This window comes from Andrographis paniculata, unplaced genomic scaffold, assembly GCF_009805555.1.
Source record: "Andrographis paniculata isolate CXL003 unplaced genomic scaffold, ASM980555v1 Contig69END, whole genome shotgun sequence".
In the NCBI taxonomy this organism is placed as follows: Eukaryota; Viridiplantae; Streptophyta; class Magnoliopsida; order Lamiales; family Acanthaceae; genus Andrographis; species Andrographis paniculata.
This window is the reverse complement of record NW_026137605.1, coordinates 2,107,067-2,128,195: the sequence shown is the minus strand read 5'-3', so window position 1 is coordinate 2,128,195 and position 21,129 is coordinate 2,107,067. Positions and strand designations below refer to the sequence as shown.

The 21,129-nt window shown below is 30.3% G+C and overlaps 1 protein-coding gene across 3 annotated transcripts; it reads left to right on the top strand.

Annotated features, from left to right (window-relative positions):
- The first annotated feature begins 1,082 nt into the window (after positions 1 to 1,082).
- Positions 1,083 to 15,152, top strand: LOC127263933 (protein ENHANCED DISEASE RESISTANCE 2-like). Of its 3 annotated transcripts, none has more exons than XR_007841583.1 (24): positions 1,085 to 1,687; positions 2,462 to 2,536; positions 2,755 to 2,808; positions 3,146 to 3,211; positions 3,898 to 3,956; positions 4,344 to 4,420; positions 5,232 to 5,357; positions 6,207 to 6,241; positions 6,975 to 7,075; positions 7,158 to 7,253; positions 7,995 to 8,059; positions 9,156 to 9,227; positions 9,791 to 9,961; positions 10,149 to 10,345; positions 10,424 to 10,490; positions 10,616 to 10,788; positions 11,470 to 11,571; positions 11,755 to 11,802; positions 12,230 to 12,373; positions 12,462 to 12,557; positions 13,458 to 13,559; positions 14,060 to 14,148; positions 14,391 to 14,514; positions 15,011 to 15,152. XR_007841583.1 is itself a non-coding variant. In XM_051293255.1 (24 exons), exons 2-24 carry the CDS (start codon positions 1,412 to 1,414, stop codon positions 14,395 to 14,397), a joined length of 2,298 nt encoding a protein of 765 aa, XP_051149212.1. In that variant the 5' UTR covers positions 1,129 to 1,263; positions 1,346 to 1,411; the 3' UTR covers positions 14,398 to 14,851. The 3 variants fall into 3 exon arrangements, 1 of the variants encoding a protein (XP_051149212.1); XM_051293255.1 differs by lacking the exon at positions 15,011 to 15,152 and having other exon boundaries at positions 1,129 to 1,263; positions 1,346 to 1,687; positions 14,391 to 14,851; XR_007841584.1 differs by lacking the exons at positions 13,458 to 13,559; positions 14,060 to 14,148; positions 14,391 to 14,514; positions 15,011 to 15,152 and having other exon boundaries at positions 1,083 to 1,687; positions 12,276 to 12,373; positions 12,462 to 12,515.
- Positions 15,153 to 21,129: the final 5,977 nt, after the last annotated feature.

Sequence of the window (21,129 nt, the reverse complement as noted above, 5' to 3'; positions counted from 1 at the left end):
TAGTAATTAAATATAAATTAAATTATAAAAATTAAATATAAAAACAAATAAATAAATACTGTATTTTTTTTAATTTTATTTTTATCTATTTCTAATATTAATTTTTTTTATTTCAACCAAACAAAAGAAATAAAAATATTTTTATTTCTCTATATCATTTATGTACCAAATAATCCATAAATTCTATACCTCGATTCCTTGTAAAATCACTATTCAACTTATTGAATAATAAAACTGTTATAATTCTTAAAAAAAGAAAAATCATATAGGGTGTGTTTGTTTGAAGGATTTTGGCGGATTTTCACTGTTAATTCAATTTTTTTTCCCCAAAAATATCAAATCAAACACCTATTTTTTATTTTTTAAATTATACTAAAAATCAATTTTACATTCAAAAACATCACATCAAACCCTATTTATATCACATCATACAACTATTCAAATTCAAAATTTTTACTGTTCAAATCTCAACTCAAAATCCAAACCCCAAACAAACACACCCATAGTATGTTGTTTTGAATAAAATGTATCGAAATTATACTTCCTCCATGCCAGATACCATGTCCACGTTGCCGTTTCTCTGAGCCTCCCACATACCATATCACTTTCTTTTTTTAGAAAATAATTACGTACTTTAATCTCATTTTAAATTTTTAAATTTTATTTTTTTTTAATTTTAATTAAACTAATTAGTTATCTTAATATTAATTTATAATTATTTATATTATAAAATAATTATTTTCACTAATACATTCTTAATTATCTGTTAATTACCTTCCTTCTAAAATACCTTCTCTACTGTTACTGTGTATATAATTAATAACTTTACACTGTTTTTCTTTCAAAAAATCCTTCAGTCCATTATTAATATATCGTTTTTGTCATTTTAATTCGTTAATTACAAATATATTTGTTTTTTTTATAAATATATTTGTAATTAAATATAAAATTATTTTTATTATTTGTATATTACATAAATATTATATATCAATATAATATCAATATACTCTAAAATATTAAAATATTATTTTTATAAATTAAATCAGTTTTTCATTTCAAAACAGAATCAAACAAACGCGATTCAACACGCCTATGCATTTCAACGCCCTTTAATGGCGAGCAAAGTAGCTGCTTAAGGTACGGCAACTGAGCGAGCCAGCGAGGAAGACGACAGCTGAGGGGGACCGCGTTGCCAGATGCGCTACTGACTCACCATCGTGCCGACCTTCACCTAACCTTCGAATCGGTTTCACAGTTTTCGCGGTCCGCACCATTTAATCCATTATTATTATTATTATTGATTGTCTCCAACGATCCATACATTCGATCATCCCCTCGTCGGCAGCTCCAATTCCGTGGCTCCACTCCTTGGGAACACCGGACACGCTCTGGCAGATCTCGACTCGCCGGAATGGCTTCGAAGAAGCATGGCAGCAGCGACGGAGGCTCGCCGGAAAGCGTGGCCTCGGAAACGGCGTTAGAGGACAGGAATTCCGTCCATCAAAACGGTGGCAAGGCCAGCATCAGAAGCCACAGCAGCGGGAGGGAGATATTTGAGTATTCTGGCTGGGTTTATCATTTGGGTGTCAATTCCATCGGCCATGAGTATTGCCACTTCAGATACCTCCGAATCCGGGGAAAGTATCTTGAGATGTATAAGCAAGATCCGCTCGAGAATCCAGGAATTGTATGCATCCAACCCCTTCTTTCTTCTTTTTCTTCTTCCTTTTTGTGGTTTGTAATTATAGTTACTGTTTAATTTGATTATGTCAAGAAAAAAGAAAAAGAGGTCATTCGAACCTTCAATTCTTGGCTAAATTTTCAATTGGGGATTCGACAGCTGATTCTATGCTGAGATTCATTGTTTGAGCTTGATTTTGGGAATAACGGTTTTGCAAGAAATAAGGAGAGGTTGGATTAAGCCCTGTAAAAAGGTTAATATAAAAGTTGACAAGACTGATGGATACCATGTAAATTATGCGTATTTGTTCTGTGGTGGTATTTGAAATATTAATCCTAATTTATTGTGTATTTTGAGTTTTGGTGGCTACACTAGTTTGATTTGATTGGTGAGTTGAGATATATAGTATTTACTCAAAATGTTTACTTTCGATGTTTTGGATTTAATATTTTTTCAATAGAAATAAGTGGTGGGATGTGATGTTTTTTACATAGTATTGGTGGTGAAAATGATGTTTTTGCAGTGTAAAAAAATCTTTTTCTACCATAGATTAAAGTATGAAAAGAAGGTTAAAAACACAAGTAAACAATATGAACTATAAATGTAGTGACCTTTGCTGCGGTACTCTTGAAATAACTTCTAAGATGATTTTGTGTTCTCTCCTATGATTGACTTACAATTTTACTGTCCTTTTGATCAACAATACCCCATACTATACCTGATATTTATCTTATAATTCTAATTTTGCATCCAATGATTCCACAAATTCATTGTTTACAGAAACCTATTCGAAAGGGAACCATAGGGCCTGCACTTATGGTGGAGGAGTTGGGTCGGCGGAAGGTGAACCATGGTGTAAGACCTCTGATAATCCTCTTAAACCCTTTTGGTTCCTTGAAGAAGCTGTTCGACCTTTGTTTCTGGCTATACTAGTTGAATTGCTGAAAATTTATTGTGATCTTCTCATACATGTTCATTGTATTAGTGTTTTGTTACTTGAAGCACTTTGAAGATATATGAAACACAGATGAAAAATATTGCTATCATCTGAAGAGTTGGCTGCAATGTTGTAGGATGTTTATGTGCTGAGGTTCTTCAATCGATTGGATGAAGCTAAAAAGGGAGAAGTAAGTGAAGTTTAACCTATCCTAGCCAATTGTTTATATGCATTGTACTGATAATTTTGGTGGTATGGCATTTTTCTGAAGGAGTGTCACTAGCTTGGTTTCTAATTTATTCATGTCTGTTCTCAGTAATCGTCATGTGGATTCTTTTTATATGTTTTGTTTAAATTTAATGCATAAAGTGCAGATATTTTGAAATGAGGTTTTTCAGGGTATTTTGGTTCCTTTCTGCAAAATCTATGAGAAATAAAAAATGATGAGGATATTCCTTGATGTTACATTTTCTTTTTTGATTGTTTGTTGTTGTTGTTGCATTAAATGGGTCTTTGGTTGTTGCAAGATTGCTTGTGCTACAGCTGGTGAGGTCCGACAGTGGATGGAAGCATTTGACCAAGCGAAGCAACAGGTACCAGATAAAATAACAAAAAATGCATGTGAACCCCAAATATTTTCTTCTCCTTCTATTTTACATTTCTAACACGAGATGGAGACTTGGGGAGGTTGTCTTTTTTACATGTTACTGTCTTTAGCATAGCTTTGCTGGTTTGGCATTGTTAACAATCCTAGCCTTAAAAGTTCATTGTGTATCTGTTGTCCATCACTTCCATGTGGCCTTGATATACTTCATGTTTGACAAGTATTAGATGGGGATGCTAGAAACACTAAAGGTGTGTTTTTTCTGTGTTTTGTAGATTTTGATTTTTGTTGTTTCTAGGTAAAATAGTGGTTGACTGTAATATTTTGTATGGAAAATATGTATATGCTTTTATTGGAAACGATGATAAAACGGCATATTAAAAAGATTGAAAAGAAAAACTAAAAAAGAACAAAATTTACTTAAATTAATTAATGAAATTGTTGGATTAAAAAATGAATTTAGAGATGGAGCTTCATTACATGCTTCTATTGGTCTCTTTTCACCATCTAATTTGCATAAACATTTTCATGCATAGTTTTGCTCTTTCATTTTTGTGGACTTATTGATAGTAGCATGCAAGCATTACTTTAATATCAATATCCTGATCAAAGGAATTCATTGCACTTGTAATAGACTGGTAGTAAAATACTTTGCCTTTTATTTAAATGCTGTAGGTCGAGTATGAGCTTTCAAGAGGTGTTAGTGTGAGAAACAAGCTGAACATGGAGGATGAGTAAGCTCTGATTTGTTTTATTAATGTCCTTTTGTTGGTGATAAGTGAAATAATGCAGTCCTTTGGAAAAAAACAAAACAGTGGAATGGGCAGATAAATAATTGAACTATAGAGACGTATTCCATAGTATGCTGCCTTTATTCTATTTTTATGGCAAAAAAGTCTTTAGTACCAAAGCACTGATAAATAAGGTAAAAGAATTGCTTTGTACTATGATCTCATTCTCATGTTACTCGAGTTTTCATGTTCTCTAATCTAGGCTATGCAATTCTACAGGTGGAAATGTGAAGTTTGGTTTCCATAATACAAAATGCATGTTTGATTCTATTTACAAACACATATTCAGCAGATACTCCTAGCAACATTGAGGAGTTTTGTTTATTATAGGATTAACCTGGAAGGACATCGGCCAAGAGTCCGACGTTATGCCCATCGTCTGAAAAAACGAATAAGGATAGGACAAGGTAAGATTTGCCGTGTGATTTTGTCTTTTGTTAGCTACTTTTTTGTCATACGCTTTCTCTGCTACTTTGTCTAGTTCTGTATGGATTGAGAAATTGTATGATATCTTTACTTAATGCATTTATTATTCTTCTTAAAAGTTGTCGAGGTTGGGATTTTTTTAGTTTTTTCTATTCCACTCAACAGTTATGGTTTTGTTTGAAAATCGTTGTGAAAGAGAACAAACAAGAGCTATCTTTGTAAATGCTTGTCATCTTTTAATTTATATGAAATTACAATAGATTTTGTTTAATCTAGAGGCTTGCTGGTTATTATTATCAGATGAATGGAAGTTCACTCTTCTAGTTCAAGTTGTCCAGTGGGCTGGTCAGGGCTGTCCTCTAGTTTTGGTTTGGCCTGAACCAGCCCACTTGAAGGCTTATTTATTCTGAGCCTGGGCTGTAGCAGCTCCGATTCAGACAGTCTGGGCTGGTCTGGCCTGCCTTGGCAACTAGACTTCTGGATGAAAAAGCTTGTTCTTAACATTTCTTTGGTTCTTTACCCTATAAATTAATGTCCAAAGCCCAACAGAATTTTTTATTAATGCCTTCTAAGTGAGATAGCATTATTATTTATGATTAGCAGTTTTGTATATTCATATTTCTTTGTGCTAATGGAAAATTCATTTTAGTGATGTATTTTCTATCTTTGCTGTAATTTCGTTTTTGTATTAGATACAACTTTGTTTCTCTGTGACTATTTTCCTGATTTAATTGGCTTACTCAGAATGTAAAATACTTAGCTTTCTGATTACATGGATACTGCTGTTTATAGGTCCGGAAATGCTTTTGCGTAAAACCTCAGGCATTGGTGAAGATAGTAGATTTGACACATTTTTAGATGCTGATGGTGGCGATGCAGTCGAAGCACATGAATGGAGATGTGTACGTACTGTTAACGGTAATTATCAATTTTCAATTTGTTACTCTTATTCTGTGAAAAACCATAAACTATATGCCTTTATTATATAAGGTTCTAAACTCCAGTCCATGACAATAATTTCTCATGCGTAATTGTTTACAAGATGATTTATAGAATGGAAAATATTATTTAACATATAATGATATTGCATATTCTGATCATCTATAACTATTATGGCTGCACAGATGTTTTATGACTAGTCCCATTGTCATATTGGCCATAGTCCTCCCAACGTCATCTATACTTGATCTTTTCTTGACGGAATTTATGTAGATTTCTAGTTTTGTATTCCAGCACAAATTTATGTCTAATATGTTTTCACTTCCCCAACATCTCGACAATTACATTTAGCTTTTAACATAATGCACATATGAAGCGACACAAGCCTAAAGTAGGGGTATGACAGAAGAATATCGCACGGAAAATCCTGTGTGATCAACATCATAGATGAGAGTAGAATACACTTGGTTTTTAACATAATGCACATGTAAAAAGAAGAACCAGATGGTTTTATTTTGAGTCGCTATATGTATTTATACATGTAGATGAAGGCTGTCATTGTGCAAAACTAAGTGAGAGTTCAGACCATATAACTTCGGTAATGTGTAGTCAACATGTGCCTGTCTACATCATTGAATACTACAGTTCCATTGAAAATTGAGTCAATGTTTATTAACTTTTGGAGCCTGTAGAACTTTTTCATTGCAGTTGAGAATAAAGGATTTATGTACAAGATTTATATACCTCAATATTTCCATGTTTAGTTTCCTTAATATTGTTTTAAGTCCATTGTTTTACATGATTTTATTGACATTGTTGTGGTTTTAGGTGTGAGAATATTTGAAGATGTGGCCAGCTCCAAGGTAGTTCATCTATCATTTCAGGCAGCTTGTATTAGTTTTACTATAATATGACTGGTTTAAACCATAAGAGCAGTTTGGCATAGTGTTATTTATTTTGAAATGGCTTGTTGAATAACATGTGTAAGATGAACTGTTTTTTAATATATATGGATAGAAACAAACACACGCACAAAACTATGCTTCTGTTGACTTGTGTTTTTCTTGCTCTTTTTGCACTATTCAAAATATAATGAAATAATTTTTCCCATTAAAGAATATTACATCTAACACTTTTTTCCCATTAACAACATCAGACCTAATATCTATTTTTTTCCTTCAAAAGTATTCAAATCCAAAACAATTCGAAATACAAGTAAACACACATATGATTGGCTGTCCAATGACATCTTAGTTCATTCCATTATTGATAATTTACTTCTTGAGCTTCCTTCGGTCTAAAAATAACCCAATATATTTTGAGTTTCTCTTAATTATCAGCTGAAGATACTTAGGTAATGCCTACCATAAATCACATCATAGACTGAAATTTTGATTGCATAATACTTTGCATTAAACAAACTTGAAATAGCCATCTTGAAACAAAATGGACTTCGAATTCAAATAAACTGGTTCTTAATAACAATTCTGTAACTGAAGAATGTATATGGGCATGTGCTCCAATAAGTGCAACCATAAAATTTCATAAACAATCTGGTTGTTTTCTTTACTCTGAAGGCTGATCTATTATTTGTAGAGTGGGAAAGGCATTCTGGTCAAAGCCGTTGGTGTTATCGAGGCAACTGCTGATACTGTATTTGACGTTGTACTGAATCTTGATCGACATAAAAGATATGAGTGAGTTTGCTGTTTGTTTGTTTTTTTTGTTTTTAATTCTTGTATATTGATAATCAAAATTCATCCAATATCTTGTCAATAGGTGGGATACTTTGACTAGTGACTTGGAGTTGGTTGAATCTATAGATGGGCACTATGATGTTGTCTATGGAACATTCGATCCACGTTATTTGACTTGGTAAGTTCTATTTCTAGGTTTTTGATATGTCATCTTATTTTTAGTGCTGTAGAAATCTCTCAATCTAATTATCACACTTAAACAAACAAATACAAACATAATACTATTCCCATTGAGCTTTAACCCATAAAACAAAACTATTTACAATCTCACAATCTCCTTCAATCTGGAGCAATAAGTTGTATGATGTGAGGATCTCTAAACAATTTTGTGGGATGTTAACAAATTGATCGTTAGAAGATACATTGGTGACAATACATCTAGATAACACCTTGTTTGGGCTGTAATGACAGGCCAACCTGATATATTTTATGTGCATTTAGAATACTAGATTAGAAGCAATATGCATTTCGCCTTGATATCACAAAATAATTCTCTCTCTTAACATTTTGACAAAGTTTAGTTTTAAAAGTAACTGCTTGATCCTAATAAGCTCATAGGTTGCTAAAGCCATAGCTGACGCCCAGCTTCAGTGTTAGATCTACCAAATGCCAACACTAGTTTGCTTTTTACTCTTCCAGGAGACACTGTTACACTAATGAAAATGCAATATTCAAATGCAGGTAGTTTGTCAGACGATGACCCTACCTAGTTAGCATTTGAATATCCATCAACTTTTGATTGTGACTTTGCAATTATTTTTTTAACTTTATTGGCCTGTGAATGATTGTGTATTATACTTATTTGCTTCTTGGATTGATTATCAGTTACAATTGCTTGAAATATGTTTCTTGTATGTAGGTGGCAGTCAAAAAGGGACTTTGTATTTTCAAGGCAATGGTTTTGTGGGCAGGATGGAACATACAGTAAAAAATCTGTGCTTGTTTTCACTTTTATGTGCTTGCAATTAGTAGTTTCTATTGATTAGTTATGGTCATTTCTAAAACTAAATGTCTCTACCCTAGCAATCCACTCTGTGCGTTGTTTTCAACATACATTGTTGTCATATCCAGTTTTGATTAATCTAAAAAGAATTGAGTTAAAGTAATGCTGATATAGGAGTAGATGTTTTGGAGCCGTAATGCTCAATCAAGTGCATCAATATTAAAATTACATAGCTACTTAGGAAGATTAATAGCAGCCTGGAGGATTCAAAGGCAGCAAGACGATAGTAAAGATAAACACAGTGAATAAAAGAAGAACATATTTGAGTAATGTTTAGCTCCCATTGAAATTACAAGGCTGCAAGGATCACCTCACCTTTACTCTCATTTCCAGCTGCATTGAAGTTGATGCATTCTATTAAAAATGTTCAATTCTCTCTGACTATCTCCAAGAGTTAGTGCTATAGTTTACCAGAGCAGTTTTCATATGCTTAGTGTATTAACTTTTTTACGTCTTCTTCTAGAAGTAAATCTATAAATGGTGTTCTTTAATCCGTGAATGTTTTCACTAATGCTAGCTTGATTTTCTTGCCCCCCCCCCCCCCCTCTTCTTAAAGTATACCATGTTGTACTCAGAACATCCGACACTAGGCGCTGTATATTGATCTATTAGTCTGAACAGGATGAAGCATTGTCAATGTGAAGACTAAGTTGAAGTTCACCTTTGATACACTCACTATTAATGTGTAGTGCTTTTTTTTTTTTTTTTCCTATTAATGTGTAGTGTTTTCACTAAAGGTTCTGTTTGGTGCAAGACACAAGTGTTTGGGGTTGAGTCCATTGACTCGTAGTTTTTACACAATACAGTTGTCTATTGTCCGTATACTTGCCTGCTTCCTTGTAGTCATAATCTTAATACCTTCCAAATCTTATTTCCAATCTTCTTCTCTAATTTATTGCTTACCTAATGGCTGTTTTATACAATGCAAGTGTAACTATCATATATAAATCCACTGTTAATACTTGAAAGTCTGACAGTTCTTGTGAATGACAGTTTGATATCCACTTATTGTTGCAGCAATCCTGCAGTCTCCTTCTATACACAAGAAGCGGCCACCAAGATCTGGCTATAAGCGTACAAAAATCAACCGTAAGGAATTTTGTTTTTCAAAAAACAAGAGTTTTTTGTACCGTATAAACACTATTGCACTAGAAACAACAATATCAGAAGCGTTTTGTGAGATTTTGAGTGATAAGAACCAACTATTATATATAATTAACTCAGTACTATTTCCATATGATTTATATAGTAGTAAATGGAGGTATTAGGTCAGAATAGCTTCTTGACAACCTTGAGTCTGAATAACTGTGTATGCTACCTAAAGATGTGGGATCTTTTCTTCCTCAAGTATTCCATTTTGGATGAGTTTTTATGGAATTCCTCTCTTGACATGAATGATCATATTTATGAATTTCCAAATTTATTCCTCCCAATCCTTGTACACTGCTCAATCCAATGGCAAAAAGAAAAATAATGATTGATCTGAATCATGGTTTAATTTTGTTTATTCAGCAATTTTATAATTCAACATATGTTCGTTCCTTTATGCTGTCAATTTCTTCGATCTCACCATAATTTATTTATTGGAATAGGAAATTGGTTGCCTTCTTTTTTTTTCTCCTAACTCTGTTCTTCCTTTGTTTTCCCTCTAGCTTCCACTTGGGAGATCAGTAACTTAAGCACTCCCTCATTCAATACTACTGCCAGATGTTTGGTCACCCAAACACTAGAGATAAACCTCAAGGGTTGGTTTAAATGGAGGAACAAGAACTGCGCCAAGTTTGAAAAGACTGTTCCATTTGCATTACTGAGTCAAGTATCAGGTTGGTTATACTCAACACATTTTAGTCTTACACTTTTCGTAAACAATGATTTCGAGTATTGTAGCAGTCACTATTTTTGCTACATCGTATCTCTTTGTTGATCAGGTTTTAAGAATATAAACTTAATGCACTAGCTTGGTTAGAATGTCTGATAACATAAAGTGCTTGTTCCACATGATTTCTTCAGGTTTGAAGGAATATGTTGGTGCAAACCCTACACTCGCTTTGGAGGCAACAACCAAAATATTTCATTCAAAAGTGTCCGACCTTTCTGAGTCCAATAGTGAATTTGAGGATGCAGAAGCTGATGAGGAGTTCTATGATGCCACTGACGATTCATCCTCAGAAGATGAAGATAATAACAATGCATTAGATATCAATAAGGTATTTGGTCTTCGTATATCAAGAAGTTTAATTATCTACTTTAAGATGTGAATGGATTAACTTTGCTTTATTCACCAGGACAAGAAGATAAAGCTGAAGAACATTTCATGGGCCATTGCTAGTTTGACTCGTAAGAGGTCTTCAGGTATATGTTATTTCAGCATCTTTCATTTTTCAAAAGGTCACTTCCTTTGCTCCCATATGTGATGCCTTTTGTAGGTTGATCCTTTATTGAACTTGTAGAGTAACCTTGATTTTTCTCTCTAACAGCACCAGAAGCAAATGTGTTGAGCTCAGAGGCACCTCCTATCAATCTTGATGCAAGTTTGTTTCATGGGACGTTAAGAAAAGCAAAGGATGAATTTGATAAGAATTGCTGGTCTTCTCCAGATGGCTCTGGATTCATGATCAGAGGGAAGACATACTTGAAAGACAACATGAAGGTGAGTTCATGAGATTTTGAAATGTAGAACTTTTCAGAAAATTCTTGGTCCTTACATTTGAACATAATGACATTGAATAAAAATTGATTTTGCTTCCTCAATGTGATCAAGTAGAATTAAGAGTGTTCGGTCAACTGCAATAAGGATTTTCCGGTTTCCAGTGCTCAAGCACTTGGGTATTTATGATCTAAAAGTTTCCATGGCGGTATCAAGGCTTATATCCTTATTTTAACTGAATCATGTATATGGATCTATTCATAATTGAAAGTGTGCTCATAAAATGTTGAAGAGGTAGAGGATGCAAGATTTTGAATATCTGATTTTTTTAGGTAAATGTTGGTTTCTTCCTTAAATTTAGTCCCATGTACTTTGAACTAAAGTTTAATCAGATTTGCATCTCCCCAAGGTGTCATTATTGTCATTTCTTTATTTCCTAAAATTTCTGATATAAGTATATTTGTCCTTCAAATATCATGCTTTAAGAGGCTGAATGCATTCTTTGCCCGAGTTTTTTTATTGTCTTTATTCTGCTTCTATAAGTGCGTATACGGATCAAATCCACTTAATAGTTATTCTAGTGCATCTGTAATCTGTATGAGAAAATACCGAAATGTTGTTCTGTAAAAATATTGACTACAGGAATGTGGTTTTGAAAATAAAAATTGTTATTTGAAATTTCAGGTAAAAGGTGGCGAACCACTTCTCAAGCTCATAGCGGTTGACTGGTTCCAAGTGGAAGAATGTGCCACAAATGTCGCATTGCATCCAAAGAGCTTAGTTCAGGTAATCTTGTCAACTGAGTTTACTATTTCTCTGGCTGATAAAGAGGTTTATTTACGTAATCTTGCAATTTTCTTATGTTGTGAGTTGTCATCCCCCCATTCTTTTCGAGTCTATATATAATTAGCAGTAAATTGTTTTCTTCCTTATTTGTTTTCTGTCATCTAATGTTATTTCTAATTGCAGAGTGCTGAAGGGAAAAAGCTTCCGTTCATACTTGTTATCAATCTTGAGGTTTGCTTTCGTGTATCTGACTATCTGGTTATTATGTGACATATCGTTTTCTGTTAATATTTTTGCACCTATTATGTATTTTTTGGCACTTACTCCAGGATCCTTAACAACTATATACCGTGTGCTTTTGTGGTTTTGGTTGAAAATTTATAGTACATATTAGAAACACAAGATATGGTTGAAATGAGTTGTCATTGAGAAAGCCAATATTTATTCTCCAAAAAGTTGTTTGATGCAACCGTGCTTCTCGGGTTGTGCCTTTATCATGAAAATGTATCAACAATGCATATGAACATAGTAGGCGAACAGACTCAAGATTTTTTTCTGTCAAAATATTCTGGGCACAATCTTGCTTTGTTCTCTCTTTCTCTTCATTTTTTTAAAGCTATTCTGAGGGAAAACATGTACACTGGTTTCTGTAAATCAGGTACCAGCCAGACCAAACTACAGCCTCGTTCTCTATTTTGCTGCAGATAGACCTGTAAACAAAGACTCTTTGTTGGGTAAATTTATTGATGGCCCTGACATGTTTCGCAATTCTAGATTCAAACTTATTCCAAGCATTGTTGAGGTAACACTATCTTCTGATATCAAAAGGTGGCATTTGCTGGATTCTTTGACAATCTTGTTAATCAAGACGGACGTTTTTTAAATAATAGGGATACTGGATGGTAAAGCGTGCAGTTGGCACAAAAGCCTGCCTGCTTGGAAAAGCAGTAACTTGCAAATACCTCAGACAAGACAACTTCCTGGAGGTAGTATCCATCTTCTTTCTTTCTGGCGAGTTGGTGATGGTCTTTTAGGCACCATCTTTATTATTGTGATTTTGGGTGTGTGGGAGTGGGACATGGCACAAGGTAGAAAATACCTCATGTATAATCTAAGTTGCTGAGTCAAATAAAAATAATATTAAGGACAGGGTGTAATTTTCACCTGAATCAATTGCCAGAAAGACCTGATTACAGAATCAAGAATCATTACAAATATTTATAGAATAAAGCATTATTCGTGAAGACTGTTTGGGACAAATGTAGAAGGGAAGTAGCTCATGAAAGCTGCCATCGCAAGGGAAAAGTAATTGTTGACTATATACATAGTGTTAATATTGATAAAATTAACAGAGTAGGAAACTCAGCTAGTTTTCGAGTATGGTTGATTTATTTATTTGAACCCCTTGCATTAAGAATGTTAGATTTAGGGTTGTTTACCTTATGGGATTATGTTATAATCATGTTAAATTTTGGGATAAAATCATGTTAGAAACATGCCCTACTGTCCCAATATCTTGGGATTAGATTAGGCTGTTTCCATTACCTTCGTTGTAAATGCTTATCTATGCCATTGTATTGGTGGCCAACCAAAAAAAACATCATTTTTCTTGATCATTTATTTTCCCAATACGAATGAATTTAAATTGAACCAATAGTAACTATAGATTTTTGAGTGTTTTATATTTATGCAATAAAATAGAAAAAAAAAATGTTAATCTTGCTATGTTATTACAAGGTCAGGTTTTTTTAGAATTTCTTTTTTCTTATTTTTGAAAAAAAAAAAAGGCACATAGCACACCTACATAGTAAATTTGTATGCTACTTCACTAGAAAATCACTTAGCAATTTTTGGTTCTCTGACAAATTGTATTAACTTTTGTGCAGATCGATGTGGATATTGGTTCATCTTCTGTAGCAAGGGGCGTCATCGGCCTCGTCCTTGGATATGTCACTAGCATTGTTGTTGATCTTGCAATAGTCATAGAGGTTTGTATATCCTAGTGTCTTCTCCTTTTCCGATACCTTGTAATTATAACCATTAATTAGAAGTTATAAACCAATTATCAAGCTTCAATCTGTGCCTCCAGAAATCAGCTTCGATATTTTAAATTTTCTGCCAATTATACATTCTGAATCAATTCATGAGCTATATGTGTGCTTTGTTATACCATGTTGTACGATCCAACTTCTCAACTCTATTGTTGAGAGTAAAAGAGAATAATCTGATTGAAGCTGCTGTTGGTTTTCTACAGTTCACAGTTTCTTTCTCTTGTTCTGTTTTTCATTATCGAAATATGAAGGCAGATTAGATTTTGTGGTTGCTTACAATTAAGTGTTGTGGTATTTCAAAATGTGGTAGAATCAAACACTGTGTGCTGGTCGCCAGTTTATTTAACTATCGATCGAAATTCGAATCCTTTTACATTTATCTGTTAGCCAAATGCTGATTAAATATGGAGTAACAAGACTTGTACAACTTATTACAGGCAAAAGAAGAGGAAGAGCTGCCAGAATACATTCTTGGAACTGTGAGACTAAATCGAATAGAAATTGATTCAGCTGTCCCCTTGGAAGGGTAAAGTTGCCTTTCGAATTCCCATCAATGTACTTATATGTATAATTTCAATGCGGTTTTGGATTGCCCATCATTCCCAAAAAAAAAAAAAAAAAAAAAAAAAAAACCATTTCAGAAACACAATAGGGGCCTGTAATACTCTGTGCATTATTCTATTTTGTATTGGAACCATGGATCTGATCATGAACTTTTTGTTATGGAATATACAAATTTGTTGCCTGTGTTTGTTCCTTTGTGTTTAGGCTTTAGGTCAGTTTTGGATCCTCCATCAACAGACACTATTCTGTTCTCTGCAACTTGTGCCGGCGCGAAACAGAAACAGATGGTTCGACACAACTGCCGGATTGTACCTCACCTGAATAAGTGGTAAGCTTTTGAGTTCGAACTTTTACGATGCCTTCAACTTTTTCTCAATGAAAAATAAGTATTGAATGTGTGATGCTTTTAAATTTAATAACTGATGAATATGATAATCTTTAGCTGAGGAAAATGATTTCACTTGAAATTGCTTAATGTGAAAATGAGATGGAAATAGACGTGTTTGTTTGGGAGTTTGGATTTTGAATTGAGATTTGAATAGTAAAAAATTTGAATTAGAATAGTTTAGTATGATGTGATATAATTCCATTGATTCATTTGATGTTTTGAATGTAAAATTGATTTTTAAGTATAATTTTAGTTTAGTCTGATTTGATATTTTTTTTGAAAAAAAAAAAATAGTGTAATTAAATCCACCAAATCCTTCAAAATAATTGGTTCTTGCTTTTCATTTGTGCATAATATTTGGCATTTTCATTGCTTTACTATAATAGTCATATAATCATATTATTATTATTATTAATTATTATTATTATTATTATAGAAAAGATTAGTGGCAGCAATCACTCTGGTTTGCTTCACATCAGATAACATTTACTACTTTAGTAGGTAAGGCCTTGTTGGAGCAAGTTGAAAGTGCTTTTACTGTTTTTATTATTATCGAAAATTGTGACAGATAAAATCATTATTAAATAAAAGAATGTCGTTTGGTTTTGTACAGTAGAAGTTAGTTACTCCTCTGTTGTCCCGGTGCAATATTGTCGTTTATTTTTTGCAGGTAGATTTTTGAATATTAGTATTATAATGAGTTATAGTGAAAAAGACGAAAATAATACTAGTATTGTGTAATATAAAAGTAATGATATTTGTGTAATATATGATAAGTTGGAAGGGTATTTATTGTGTTAGGTAGGTACAATTAAAAAATGGTAACTGGGACATAGGAAAATAAAAAATGGCATCCTTTCAATGAGACTTAGGGAGTATAATATTTTAAATATAAAATAAAATTTTAATAAATTACTTTTAGGCTGTGTTTGTTTGGGGGTTTAGATTTTGAATTAAAATTTGAATAATAAAAATTTTGAATTTGAATAATTGTATGATGTAATATAAATAGGTGTTAATGTGATATTTTGAATGTAAAATTGATTTTTTACTATAATTTTAAAAATAAAAAATAGATGATTAATTTGATATTTTTGAAAAATAAAATAAAATGAGATAGTGTGTATTTGGGGGAAAATCCCCCACAAAAACACACCCTAAAAGTCACTTTATTCTATTCAAAGTAGTTTTTAGAACAGTATGAAGAATATTGACAATTTAGAAAATTGTGGAGCTAATTTGTGATTTATTTCAGATGGCTTTTCACTCAAAAAATAAAAAGGAATTTATAATTCAATTACTATATGAAAATATTAATCCAACCATATTATGTTGCATGTAAATATTAATTTAGTAAATTTTATTATCTTAAAGAATAATAAAATAATGAAATAATATTATAATATATTATCATTAATTTAGTAGACTCTATGATTTTAAATCTTGTATTATTAATCAAACACAACAATTGTTTCATAGAAAAAATATTTATCAACACCAATGCATGTGTAAACTATTAATATTGGATTTGAAAAAAGAAATGAAATTTAAACTAATATCCCAAATGGGCCCAATCCCTTTTTTGTGATCTTTAAAATATAAAAAGATGTGTCCTTAAAATATTTTATTTGGAATGTGGATTCACTTTCAACATCTCCTCTTCAATTAATCATTTTATTGGGATTACCAAATATATCTTTCTTGTCTAATCTCTCAATTTGGAACAGTAATATTTGCTTTAACCTTTGAACATGAAACTTTAAAATTGAATTATTTAGTGTAACCAATAATTGATATACACTATTACATATTATAAAGGTAAAATTAAAATAATAATAATTAAATTAACATGTTTATCCAAAGAAAAAAAAAAAAAAAAAAAAAAGTGAAAATGGGGATGAGTGTGGCATGGAAATTTGTGCAAAGGAAAAGGTTTTATTATTTGTGATTTTAAAGACGTCCAAAAATTATTGTCAGATATTAGAAAGACAAATTTGTCATTTACACTCCCTCCAATTCCAACTGCTACTCTAAAAATATAAATAAATATTTAAAAATAAACTGCTGCCAATACATTATTATTATTATTTTCAATTTTGTTGATTTTTATTGAGATCTAAGTTGCACTATATTTCATTTTATTGTATAATTATGCCTTATCCATATATGACAACGATTCTTTGTTGGAACTTACCAATAGTTTAACCATAAGTTCAGATCTAATTTGTTGAAATAATTGAGATAAAAATAAAATAATTAAATATAATTTTATTTTGTTAATGTTGTTGGATTCAGATATGCAAATTAACGGAGGGTTTATGTTTTTCAAACTTATGGCGAACCCCTCATGACAATTTATATATCTTATTATTAACCGGTTTTATCACCCAATTAATAAATTTCGAGTTTTTGCATATTGGAGGCCCTCACTTAGCTAAAATAGTTACATTTATTTTTTTTTTTAATCCAACATTCTTGTTTAACTAATTTTACATATTTAACATACATATATAATAATAATAATAATAATAATAATAACAACATGATTTTTGATGCCACATTAAATACAAATATGAATTCTGAGCCATATTTAATGGCCACATTAAATTCATGCACAGGTTTTTTGAACCAAATTTGTTGTTATATGCTTGTTGTGTAACAAATAAATATATGCTCCCCATCCCCAATGCATCTTAGCTTCTTTCATTTTCCTAATTTTAAATTTACATTGAGACATGGACTCTTATTCGATTGTAATATTTTTATTTATTTATTTATTTATTTTTAATGATGCGAGGACATTACGGGTGTGTTTTTTTATGAGTTTGGAAAAAAAAATTAATTTGGATTTGGTATGAAAATAATGTTTGATAGAATATTTTGCGAAAAATATATATATATATATATTTTTCGAGAAACGCAGAGTCCAAATAGTAAAATTTTGGAAAATTTGGCTAAAGAAACATACACGACCTGAAAAAGATCGAAATTTTGAACCTGCCGTCGGGAGTTCGACCGTAGCGGTTACGCATTGGGGTTAAATATGAAATTTCATTTACACATATAATTTTTTTAGAAAAATATCACATCGAAAAAATATATATATTACAAAATATTTTCATTAAATATTCAAGTTTTAATGTTTTCAAAACTCTAAAATTTAAACTTAAAAAATTGATTGGTCGATCCAAGAAAATTAAAGTGTGGCTGAAGTTGGGCTAAAGGTAAAAATAAAAAGAAAAAAAAGGGGCAGTTGAAGAGTGGTCATAAATGGGGGACTGAACTTTTGTACCCTTCAAGGCTTGAAAAGGACAAACACAAAATAAAAATTTTACTTTAATATATATATATATTTAAAATACTTCATCCCTGTAATATGAGTGTATTAATTTAATTAAAAAGTGTATTAGTAAAATAATTATTATTTAGTAAAAATAATTATAAATTAAGATTAATATAAGTAAATAATTTAATTAAAATTAAGAAACTTATAAAATTTAAAATGTGATTAAAATGCATAATTATATTTTTAAAAATAAAAATGACAAATTATGTGAGACTGACGAAAATAAAAAATATGGAAAAAATTATATGGAATGGAGGGAGGAATATATTTCATAAAATAAATATGAAAATAAAACCATAAATGAACAATTTAAGGGATTTAAAGCTTTCAATACCAAATCAGTGACAAGATTGATGTGAATTGTAATATATTTATTGTGTTTTAGGTTAGTTATTATTAATTTACTAGCAAGTCTTTTCGGTCAACCATTTTCAATAAAATAATTTTTCATAAATATTATTTTAAAAATACAAATATATATACACATTAATATAATATATATTTTATTTGTCCATACATAAGATAAACAATTATTTTTGGCGTAATATTTAGAAAATAATACTCTTTTCGTTTCATAATAAATTATTTATTTTTTTATTTTAATTTGTTCCATAACAAAATATTAATTTTTTATTTTTTTTTTAATTTTTTTAAAGTAATTGTATTGTCTATCTAACATTACAGATATCCTTACAACTTACAATATATTACACAAATGTCATTATCTTTATATCACACAATACTAATAAGATTATTTTAGTAATTTTTACTTTATTCCTACTAAATTCCAATATAATACTAATATTTCTAAAACTTCGTTTAAAAAGCAAACGGATACCTAGTTATGAGACGGAGGGAGTAGTATTTTAATTATAGTGAGTAATTAAAAGTAATGTAATGACATTTTTGTCCTTGCTTTTTGGTGTAAAAGTAATGATGTGATGTAAAGTATGAGTATTTGTAGAAAAAAAAAAGAGGTATTTAATGAAATGTTTATTTTGTAATTGGACGTCCTAAAATAAAAATATGTATAATTTATAACTGGACGGAGAGAGTATCACTCACTCATAAAAAATTAACCATTCAGCATAAAATATTATTTTTTATATCAATTCATCTAAAAACGCTAAATGAATAAACTGCTTAATTCCTTGTTTTATGTTCAATGTGCTTATAAGTAATGTGCTCATTAGTATATATTGTATGTAAAATATTATTCAGGGTGTGTTTGTTTGGGGGATTGGATTGGATTTACACTATTCATTCAATTTTTTTTTTCCAAAAAATATCAAATCAAACACTTATTTTTTATTTTTTATATTATACTAAAAATCAATTTTACATTCAAAACATCACATCAACACCTATTTATGTCACATCATACAACTATTCAAATTCAAAATTTTTACTATTCAAATCCCAACTCAAAATTCAAACCCCAAACAAACACACCCTGATCAGTTTGTACTATACATTTGATTTATATATATTCTCTCAATCTCAAAATAGTTGTCTTGTTTTTTAATTTTTGTCCGTTTCAAAACAATTGTATTATTTCCTTATTTAGTAATCGTGGTCTCCACTTTATAACAAAATTATTCATATTTTTCCAAATTGCCCCTAATTATTACTCTAATATACTTTTTAAAATCCTTAAAAAAAATAAGTATACTTTAGTCTTTTATATTCTACTTTATACTCACACCCAATAACACGTCTCTTTTGGGACGGAGGAAGTATTTTTTGACGAGATTAATTGTAATATATATATTATGTGAAGTGTTACTATGTGTTTATATAATCCATCTGTGTTATATTTACATATATTTTATATTTAATGTTGATCCTAATATAATAATTAATCCTAATTAATATCCTAAGTACTGTTTTTTTTTTTTTTTTTTTTTTTTTTTTATGTATAATGAAGCTAAAGATGGATGATATTTCACATTTATCTTCATTGATGAATTTATTTTATTTTATTTTATTGTATTGAATTCAGTTGTCTCCATCCTCACAAGCTATGTATGCATGTGTCATTATTAGCATTCTCTTTTTACATGGTTTTTTTTAAAAATAAAATAAAATAAAATAAAATAAAAATATTTCTTTCTATTTTATTTAAATCATCTTCTCGGTTTAAGAATTGATAGTAATGCATAAATATGTACTCTATCTATCATCTAATTTTAGTCTTTTTTTTTTTTTTTAATTTTATTATTCAAATTTATTCTTGTTTTTCGTAATAAAAAATACTATATTTTTTATTTTTTTAAATCATAAAAAAAGATTTATTTATTTTTTAAATTTTTTTCTTAAAATTCGTATCATGTCGGATGGTACAATTTTACAAATGGACTAATAAAATAGCTTATTTGTCACCTATGACTATAATAAACAATTAATTTTTCAAAAGCTTATACTGAATTAGTTTATATTTTAAAACTTGTTTTTGCATATTTTAGGTTTTTATATATATAAAAAAATAAAAATATCATATTTATAATATATCTTATATTGTAAATATTACTCTTATGTATAATATTACTCCCTCCGTCATATAAAATTATACTTATTTGATTGGTACGAATTTTAAGAAAAAATAAATAAAAAAATTTATAGTAAATAAAAAGTATAAAAAAAAACTATTTTTCTACTAAAAAGAGAAATAAAAATAAATTTGGATACAAAAAAAATAATAAATAAAAATAAGTTTGGATGACTTATACTCCCCCACTTCCAATCCAAACGAGCCCTTTGGATTTTATAATAAATTAAAAAATAATAATATTTTACTGATTAATGGAAGCGTGACGAGATTTTTGACATTTTTATCATTTGATTTTATATTTAAAGTAATTGTACGTGTAATAATATATTTGTAGTTTAAATAAAAAGTAAAAGTATTTGACATTAGTGTATGATTATTTTTTCTAAAATAGAAAAATAGTACTTTTGAGTGAGACAGACAAAAAAAATATAAATGATATTTTAAGTTGAGACGGAAAAAATATATAATTTTCATAAGAGGTAGTAGAATCAAAATAATGGCGGCGGTTACAGTTTGCGATGTATTAAAGATGGCGGCGGCGATGTCTAAAATTCAGCACTGTGCTGAATAGCACTCCATGTGTTGTCCGACAACACACGGTATAGACAACACACAATATACGTTAATATAATATAAATATATCACATGACCTAACAAC

Excerpts from the sequence above, each read along its gene's own strand:
- LOC127263933 (XM_051293255.1), top strand. The coding sequence starts at position 1,412 with ATGGCTTCGAAGAAGCATGGCAGCAGCGACGGAGGCTCGCCGGAAAGC. Across the intron at positions 12,374-12,461 it reads TTATTCCAAGCATTGTTGAG|GGATACTGGATGGTAAAGCG; the intron begins GTAACACTATCT and ends TTTAAATAATAG. Across the intron at positions 13,560-14,059 it reads ATCTTGCAATAGTCATAGAG|GCAAAAGAAGAGGAAGAGCT; the intron begins GTTTGTATATCC and ends AACTTATTACAG.